Source organism: Vombatus ursinus, unplaced genomic scaffold, assembly GCF_900497805.2.
Source record: "Vombatus ursinus unplaced genomic scaffold, bare-nosed wombat genome assembly UNPS02014797.1, whole genome shotgun sequence".
NCBI classification, from domain to species: Eukaryota; Metazoa; Chordata; class Mammalia; order Diprotodontia; family Vombatidae; genus Vombatus; species Vombatus ursinus.
In genome coordinates, this window is record NW_020954575.1 from 17622772 (window position 1) to 17632469 (window position 9698).

The following is a 9698-nucleotide window of genomic DNA, read 5'->3' on the forward strand; positions in this document are numbered from 1 at the left end:
ACACACACACACACACACACACACACACACACACACAACAACAACAACTCAACTCCGCAGGGCTCCTTGAGGTATATGGGCAGCCGTGTGTGTGCCCGTGTGTGGAATGATAAATGAGCTGGCTTCTTTTTGGGGGGAGGAGAATCTGGGTGGCGAGGGCTGGGGGGCGAGGTCACTCAGCACCCAAAGGAATCGGTATAAAAATAGCTCCAGCTTAGGGGTAAGAGAGACTTCTTCCTGATTCTCCTTGAAGCTCTATAACTCCTTCTGTTGAGGCCGTGGGTACTGAAGCCATGAGCACCACCTTCCTTCAGAGCTCTTCTACCTATGGGGGTGGCTTTGGTGGGGGCTCCACTCGGGGAACCTCTCTCCTGGCTGGTGGTACATATGGAGGGGGAAGTCTTCTTGGGAGTGTTGGTCAGATTTCTGCCTCCTCAGATAGGTTCTGGGTCTGTAGGGGGCTACGGTGGTAGAATGAGCTATGGCTTTGGTGAAGGGACTGGTGGTGGTGTCGGTGGAGGGGTTTATGGAGGTTATAGAGGAGGCTTGGGCAGTGGCTTTGACTTGGGTGGTGGAGATGGTGGCTTCTTGACTGGCAATGAGAAAACCACCATGCAAAACCTCAATGACCGCCTGGCATCCTACCTGGACAAAGTGCGGGCTCTGGAGGAGGCCAATACTGATCTTGAGGTTAAGATCTGAGACTGGCGTCTGAAGCAAAGTCCCACTAACCTTGAACAGGATTACAGTCCCTATTTCAACACCATCAATGAGCTCCATGATGAGGTAGGACTGTGAGCTGGAAAGAGATGACATTCAACCAGGGGACTAGTTGAGCCATACATATTTCTGTTTTCAGAGTTACTGATGATACAAAGCAATTATTTCTGGTCTAGACAATGATTGCATTGTACATGAAGTGTCTGGAGACATGGGAGCTGCTCGTCAGCTGGCAGAAGCTAGGGATAATTGCTCTGATTGGCAGCATGGGAACATAATTGTGAGTGGCCACATAACTGGAGCTAACAGGAAATGAAGGAGTGCAATGATCCCCTGTGGCAACTGCTCACAGAAAGAGGGATCTGGGTTCCAGTCAGTCAGTAAGTCAGTCAATAAACATTGATTGAGTACCTACTGTATGTTAGGCATCGGCTAAGTGCTGGTGATACAATAAATGCAAAGGACCATCCTAGCTCTAGTGCCACTGAGCAGGGCTCCCTTCTTAAGAGCACTTTCCGCAGGCAAGCTCTATGAGTATGGTAGTATAAATAACAGCTCCATTCTACAGATGGAGAAAATCAGGGCTCTGACAGTCATTTGTCTACCCTCATACACTTAGTAGATTTCTAAATCGTATTTGAACCCAGATCTCCTGACTCTAAGCCTACTACACCATGCTACATTTCAGATGAGGAAGCTAAACTCGATCAGAGGTTTCTTAACCTGGGTCTGTGGAAAGATTTTGGGGGGTACCTGAACTTGGATAGGAAAAAATTACATCTTAGTTCAATCTAATCGTTTTCCTTTGCAACCATATGTATTTTATTTTATGACTTTAAAAACTTTCTTCTTTTTTTTGGCTAGGCAACGGAGTTAAGTCCAAGGTCACACAGTTAGTAAGTGTTATGTGTCTGAGGTCAGATCTGAACTCAGGTCCTCCTGAATCTAGGGCTGGTGCTCTATCCACTGTACCACCTAGCTGCCCCCTAAAAACTTTATTCTGAGAAGTGGTTCATAGGCTCCACCAGGCTGCCCAAGGGGTGTGGTCCATGATGCCCCAAAGGTTAAAAATTTCTACCCTAGATGGTTTTTCAGGGCCTCTCCACCTTGGACATTCTTTCACCTCTGGCATTCCATAGACAGTGCAGGCTGAGGAAGTAAAATGGAGAGATTAAAATTAGGAGCTCTGTTTATTGTTAAGGGCTTCTCTTCCCCCCTACCACCAAACAGGCTTAAACTTCTTATTCTCTAGCCTATTAGCTAGATACCTTTACTGGCTCAGCCAAGGATTCCAGAGGGCAGCTTTATCTCTCTCAAATTCCTTTGTGCATAGTTGCGGGGAGGTGCCTGGTTCTGGCCCTAATCGGGGAGGAAGGGGAGAAGGGTCTGTGTAGGGCTGCTATGCCATGAGACCCGAGGGGCTGAAGTTAGATTCTGAAGGCTCTTCTGGGCAGACTCAGCCAGCAGGACTAATACCTGATAAGGGAAATGCCTGGGGGAGAGGGGTGGGAAAGCCCCTTGGGAGACAACAGGGAGGAGATCTCCGGGAGGTTCTGGTCTCTCCTTTTTACAGATCCAGGAAACCACCATTGACAACCATTGGATTGTTTTGGGGCTTGACAATTCTCGGCTGGCTGCTAATGACTTCAGACTCAAGTCAGTTCATGCCCCCTCCCCCCTTTTTTTGTTCTCCTTCCCTCCATTCCTCCCTCTTTCCCTCCTGTTTTCCCTCCCTCCCTCCTTCCCTTTCTCCCTTGTTCCTTACTTCCCTCTTTCCCTTTCTCTCACCCTCATTCCCTCTCTGTCTCTCCTTCCTCTTCCCTTCTCTGGCCAAAACTCTCATGCAAAGAAATGCAACTGCTCCACTATTTCTGGTTCTGAACTTTTTCTTAATCTCCCAGGTATGAGAATGAGCTGAGCCGATGTCAGAGTGTGGAGGCTGACATCAATGGCCTGCACAGGTTAATGGATGAGCTGACCCTGGCCAAGACTGATCTGGAAACACAGGTTGAGAACCTGAATGAGGAGCTGGACTACCTCAAGAGGAACCTTAAGGAGGTGAGAGGAAAGCAGGAGGCAGGCAGAAGAATGGACTGAGGCCCATTAAGCCTCCATCTTGTGGGAGCATAGGTTTAGATTTAGTTAGAACTTAGAAGACCCCCCAGGCCAACTTGCCCAAAGTCATGTGGGTAGTAATTGGCTGAATTCGAATGTGAACATTGGACCTTTAATCCAGTTTTTCCTCCCTGTCCAGGACTGCATATGAGAGACCCAGGGAATGATCTGGGGGATGACAGGGCGGTTTCTGGATGGTCTCATTTCACATAGTTTCCTGGCAGCAGCTACAGCCTGGAGGAAGAGCTCAGCTCTTCAGGGATGTAACCACAGTGTGTGTCCTAACAGAGATTTGGGGGACCAGGGGAGAGTCATAATTTAAGGCTTGTCTCAGGTCCCAGCAGAGCATTTATACTTAGACTTGCTCAGTTCTCCTCCCTAAGCCAACAACAATGGAATGAGGGTGACCAGTACTGCTCAGTCACTGAAATAGGAAATAACCTTGGGTAAACCACCCTGCCTCAGTTTCTCCCTTGACAAACTTGGATGATTAGTCCCCTCCCCTGTTCCTGAAAGAAGAATCACATTCTCCACCAGTTCATGAATGATGTGGCAAGATGCCCATAGAATTCATTCTTCCTTTCCCTGTTTCTAAACCTCAGAGCTAGAAGTATGATGCCCTATCTGAGTTCTTCTTTCCATCCCTTCAGGAAAGGAAAGAGTATAATAACCAGCCAATGGGCCAGGTCAATGTGGAGATGGATGCAGCCCCAGGGGTGGACCTGACCCATGTGCTTTCTGAGATGCGAGAGCAGTATGAAGCCATTGCCGAGAAGAATCGTCGAGATGCTGAGGCCTGGTTCTTTAGCAAGGTGAATCCATGTGCAAGATCCCCTCCTTGAGACCCTCAGTGCTTCATTGGTGGTCTTTTGGGATCATATTGTTTCAGGGAGCTGCCATTGGGATGGGACTCATCCATCTTTGTGGGACCCTTGCAGACGGAAGAACTGAACAAAGAGGTAGCTTCCAGCGCTGAGATGATCCAGACCAGCAAGACCGAGGTCACTGACCTGAGATGCACGCTCCAGGGCCTGGAGATTGAGCTTCAGTCCCAGCTCAGCATGGTAGGCACTCCCTTCCTCCCCCAGACTCCTTGCTCCTGCATCCCTGCTGGGTCAGACGCTTTCATGCTTTACAAACCTCCATCGCTTCATCCGCTATGCTACCCAACTGCAGCAGATGCAGGGGCTGATTAGCAACACTGAGTTCCAGCTGGGTGAGCTCCGCAATGAGATGGAAAGTCAGAACCAGCAGTACGAGACTCTCCTGAACATCAATACCCGGCTGCAGCAGGAGATCGCCACATACCACAATCTGCTGGAGGGCCAGGACTCCAAGTAGGCAAAAGGCCTGGGGGCTACCCTGTGGAATGGGGACTACGCTCTTGGTGGAACCATCACTGGGGTTGTGATTCCTTAAAGGCAAGAGGGTTGACGGGTTTGAGGGGTTTGAGGGGTTTGAGAATCCAGTCTAGACAGTGCCTCAGAGAGAAGACTTTTAGGACCTTAATGCCCTGGAACTTGAAGTTGGCCCAGTCCTCTCAAATTACAGATGAGGAAACTGACGCCCAAAGAGGTAAGTGACTTGCTCAGAGCCATGAAGCTGGTAAATGTCTGAGGCAGGATCTGAGGTCAGATTTGCCTGACTCCAAGCCCAGCACTCTGTCCACTGGGCTGCCCAGCTTCCTCAAGGTTTTAAATGGCTGCTCCTCTGCCCTAGCCCATGTGGACCCCAGTAAAGAGGACGTAACCACTTGTCCTCATCACTGATTGGTAGGTTTGAATCTTAGCTTCAACATGTACTGGCTTTATGACTATGTGCAAATTACTTAGTCTCTCTGTGCCTCAGTTTTCTCAGCTTTGAAATTAGAAAATTGGATTAAATGATCTCCACCAGCTCCAAATCCTACGAATTGACAAGTCATTTAACACATCTGAACCTCGGTTTCCTTATCTGTAAAATGAGATCAATGATATTTTCATCATGTACGTCAAGAGGGGAGAATGTCGTAGGTCAACCTCAAAGAAAGTGGTTATACTGAACTTTATCCCAGGGAGACCTCACACAGGGCTTTGCCCATAGTGGGCAGTTAATAACATTTGTTATATTGAATGCAATCTTCCTCTTTCTTCTTTTCTAGGATGGTTGGCTTCAGTACCAGAGCAGGTAAGAGAATTTGACCTGCCTGGCTTGGGCAAGAGCTGGCTGAGGTTTGGGAAATATGGAGATGGCTATGGATTCTTTCCCAGGAGCCTGAGGGGCAGAGCATTGGAGACATCTTCATACCTATTCATGACAAAGTGGCTGCTCCAATTCTAATCTATATTTTCTTCCCCAATAAGCTCTTATTTTTCCTTTTGTTCCCCCCTCTTCAAAGTGAGAGATGTTCTTCCTTCCTTCCTTCCTTCATTCCTTCGTTCGTTCCTTCCTTCCTCCTTCCTTCCTTCCTTCCTTCCTTCCTTCATTACCTCCTTCCTTCCTTCCTTCTATCCACATTTATTAAGACAATATCATACACAGGGAAAGGTGCTGGGCTGAACTGAGGGGAACAGGACCAGATGATTATTACTGAGAAGGGCAGACCTTCTAGTTCTAAGGAGGTGACAGTTCCACTGTACTTTTTTCCTGGTCAGACATCAAGATCAGGGATTCTTAATTTGAGTTCCTTAACTTTGTTTTTTGAATAATTTGATAACTATATTCCAATATGATGGATTTCCTTTAGAATCCTATATATTTTATCTTATGAATTTAAGAATATTATTTCGAGAAGGACTTCCTAGACTTCACCAGAGTGCCAAAGGGGTTTATGATACAAAAAGGTTAAGAACCCATTCCAATAGTGCGCTGGTAAATGTCTAACAACTGAGCTCCCTCCACTAAATATATGTAGAAGACACGCTTTTAAGCATAGTCTGCATCATTGCATTTTCTGCATCACTTTCTTAAGTTTAGACAATTAACAAAACAATAAATCGGGCCTTGATTTGTAGTTTGCTGATTCCGGAGGAATATGAGTACTCACACAGAAAGTTTAACAATCATCTCTCTGTTTGTGGATTTTTTTTTTTTTTTGGCTAGGCAATAGGTTTAAGTGACTTGCCCAGGGTCACACAGCTAGTAAGTGTCAAGTGTCTGAGGCCAGATTTGAACTCGGGTCCTCCTGACTCCAGGTCTGGTGCTTTATCTACTGTGCCACCTAACTGCCCCAACAGTCATCTCTCTGGAGGGGGTTCCAGCTGGCTCCAGCACAACCCTGTGTTGATCTAGCCTATTGTGTTCCGTTCTGGGCATCACATTTGAGGAGAGATATTGATATTCTGGAAGGTGTTCAGTGCAGATCAACCACTTTTGGGGTATATTGTAGAGGGGATTTAGGTTGGACTGGATGGCTTCCAAGTTCCCTTCCAACTCTTAGATTCTGTGATCCATAAAGTTCCTTCCAACTCTAAAGTCTATCATTGGATGTATTGAACACCAGCCATGAGCAAAAGACCGTCCAGTTCTTGTACCTTTCCATATTCTCTATCCTCCAAGGTACTTATCAAGTTGTGCCCCTAGAATCTAACACAGAACCTGACAAATGGCTGATGTTTAATAAATGCTTGTTGATAGGTTGCTGACAGTGGCTCAGCGATCCTATTTGCCATTTTTTTAAATAGCCTTCCAATAGTACAGTGGAAAGAGCCTGGGCCTTGGAGTCAGAGAATTGGGTTCAAATCCTGCCTATGATGGTTACTTCTTGTTTGACCTTGGACAAATTGCTTAAATTCTCTTTGCCTCGTTTTTCCTGCCTATAAAATGAGAGTCCTGGATTACAGAGCATCCGAAGTCCCTTCTAGCTTAAAATGTATGATGATCTTATGAGTAAGATCAAGGCAGGCCAGAATACCCCAGTTTTATTGTCCAGCTCCCAAGACATGTTTATCCCATCCCTTTTCTTTTCTTTTTTAAAAAATTAACTAATTAATTAATTTTTAGTTTTCAACATTCACTTCCGTAAAACTTTGAGTTTTAAATTTTCTCCCTTCCCTCCCCTTCCCAAGACTGCATGCAATCTGATATAGGCTCTACATATATATTCATATTAAATGTATTTTCACATTAGTCATGTTGTAAAGAAGAATAAGAACCAATGGGAGGAACCACGAGAAAGAAGAATAAAAAAAAAGAGAGCAAATAGTATGCTTCCATCTGCATTCAGACTCCATAGTTCCTTCTCTGGATGTGGATAGGATTTTCCATCATGGGTCTTGTTTTCTTAGATCCTTGCATTGCTAAGAAGAAGTAAGTTTATCAAAGTTGGTCATCGCACAATGTTGCTGTTACTGTGTACAATATTCTCCTGGTTCTGCTCACTTCACTCAGCTTCAGTCCATACAAGTCTTTCCAGGTTTTTCTGAAGTCTGTCTGCTCATCATTTCTTATGGAACAATAGTATTTCATTATATTCATATACCACGACTTGTTCAGCCTTCCCCAACTGATGAGCATCCCCTCAATTTCCAGTTCTTTGCCACTGCAAAAAGAGCTGCTATAAATATTTTTGTACATGTAGGTCCTTTTCCCATTTTTATGATCTCTTTGGGATATAGACCTAGAAGTGGTATTGTTGGGTCAAAGGGTACACAGAGTTTTACAGACCTTTGGGCATAGTTTCAAATTGCTCTCCAAAATGGTTGGATCAATTCACATCAGTTCACAACTCCACCAACAATGCATTAGTGTTCCAATTTTCCCACATCTTCTCCAACATTTATTATTTTCCTGTTTTGTCATGTTAGCCAGTCTGATAGGTGTGATATGATACCTCGAAGTTGTTTTGATTTGCATTTCTCTAATCAATAGTGATTTAAAGCATTTTTCATGACTATAGATAGCTTTAATTTCTTCATCTGAAAACTGCCTGTTCATATTCTTTGACCCTTTATCAATTGGGGAATGACTTGTATTCTTATAGATTTGACTCAGTTCTCTAAATATTTTAGAAATGAGGCCTTTATCAGAGATACTGGTTGTAAAAATTGTTTCCTAGTTTCCTGCTTCCCTTCTAATCTTGGTTACACTGGCTTTGTTTGTGCAAAAACTTTTCAATTTAATGTAATCAAAATTATCCATTTGGCATTTCATAATGTTTTCTATCTCTTGTTTGGCCATAAATTCTTCTGTTTTCCATAAATCTGATAGGTTAACCATTCCTTGCTCTCCTAGTTTGCTTACGGTATCAGCCTTTATATCTAAATTGTGTACCCATTTTGACTTTATCTTGGTATATGGTATAAGATGTTGGTCTACGCCTAGTTTCTGCCATACTGTTTTCCAGTTTTCCCAGCAGTTTTTGTTAAATAGTGAGTTCTTATCCTAGAGGCTGAAGTCTTTGTATCCCATCCCTTTTCAAATTGCATTTTACTAGGGGCCATCTCTAGTTGTCCTGATCTATATCTGGCCACTAAACCCAGATGGCTCTGGAGGAGAAAGTGAGGTTGGTGACTTTGCACAGCACTCCCTCACTCAAATCCAATTCACTTGCAAATCATACTGTCAGCTTCCTGAGGTCATGGTCCTCTTTGAGAACAAAGCACAAACCACAACCACAACCACAAGTGTTGTGCCAAGACCTCTGTATAGACTTAGAGATGGCTACAGGCAGGGACTCAGTCTTATACATCTGTATCTCCCTCAGCACCTTGCAGAGTATCATGTAAAGTAGGTGTTAAGTAAATGTTTAGCGAACAAATGAATGGTTTCCTATCAGAGATGCTCTCATAGTCTCCTGGCTCTCTCAGATCTGACCAAAGGCCTTGCCTGAATCTGGAGAAATATGAGTTTTCCTGCCTCTGGTAGTTTCCACTTTCTACATTTTTCCCCCCCATAGATTCCCTTAGTGGAGGAGGTGGTAATGGTAGCAGCAGCAGCAGGGTCCACATCACCATGGAGGAATCAGTGGATGGAAAGGTGGTTTCTTCCCAAAAAAGGGAAGTTTAAATCTTCAAAATGTTCACCATAGGCAAAAGAGAAAATCCATCACCTGCCTGGCTGAGAGCATGAATAGTCACAGTGTGGAGGAGGATGGAAACTCCAGTGTTTGCCCTGGGAACGGGATGGCAAATGTAGGCCCTACCATGCCCTGTTCAATGCTCCTTAGTGTTTCTCTCCTCTCCTTTCTTCCCAACCCACTGTAATCTGCTTTGCAGCAGTACTTTCCTAGGTGGAAGCTAGGGGAAGCAATTGTATTGTGTAACCCGTCCTCAACTGTACTGTTTCTTTCTGTGAAATAAAGTTTTTCCTTCTGTTTGCAAATCCTCTGTTGCTGTGGGTCCAGTTTTTCTTGAATTGATATTCATGGGGGTTATGGAATTACTGAGCTAGCTAGCATGGGGCTCACATCCAGTCTTCTCTCCCTTCCCCTTTTCCCAACCTTTACTACCTTTTCATTCTCCAGGATTTCTGGGGTCTTGTCTGTATATTGCTGTCCAATGAAATGGTGTCTCCTCATGTATTACATGTAAGAGAGAGACATCTGGTGTAGAGCATAGAATGCTAGACTGAAAGGCAGGAAGACTTGGGCTCAAAGCCTACCCCAGAGACTTATGAGCTATATGATCTTGTATAAGTCATTAGGCTCCTGTAAAATTTGTAAAATGAGGGAATTGGACTCAATGGTCTCTAAGATCTAAGATCCTTTCCAGCTCTCAGTCTCATGGTCTATTGCATGTAACAGGGGCAGTGTGGCTTAGCAGATAGAATTCTGGACTTGGAGTCAGGAAGATCTGAGTTCAAATTCCACCTCTGAGATTTACATGCTGTGAGACCTTGGACAAGTCACTTAACTTTTCTCAGCCTCAGTTTCCTTATCTGTAAGA

The 9698-nt window shown here is 44.6% G+C and overlaps 1 protein-coding gene across 1 annotated transcript; it reads left to right on the top strand.

Moving 5' to 3' along the window:
* Positions 1 to 293: 293 nt before the first annotated feature.
* On the top strand, positions 294 to 8820 carry LOC114049258 (keratin, type I cytoskeletal 15-like). The gene is given in 9 exon segments (XM_027870491.1): positions 294 to 445; positions 447 to 786; positions 2294 to 2376; positions 2622 to 2778; positions 3486 to 3647; positions 3774 to 3899; positions 3955 to 4172; positions 4976 to 5001; positions 8711 to 8820. Coding segments are annotated over 9 exon segments (1374 nt in total).
* Positions 8821 to 9698: the final 878 nt, after the last annotated feature.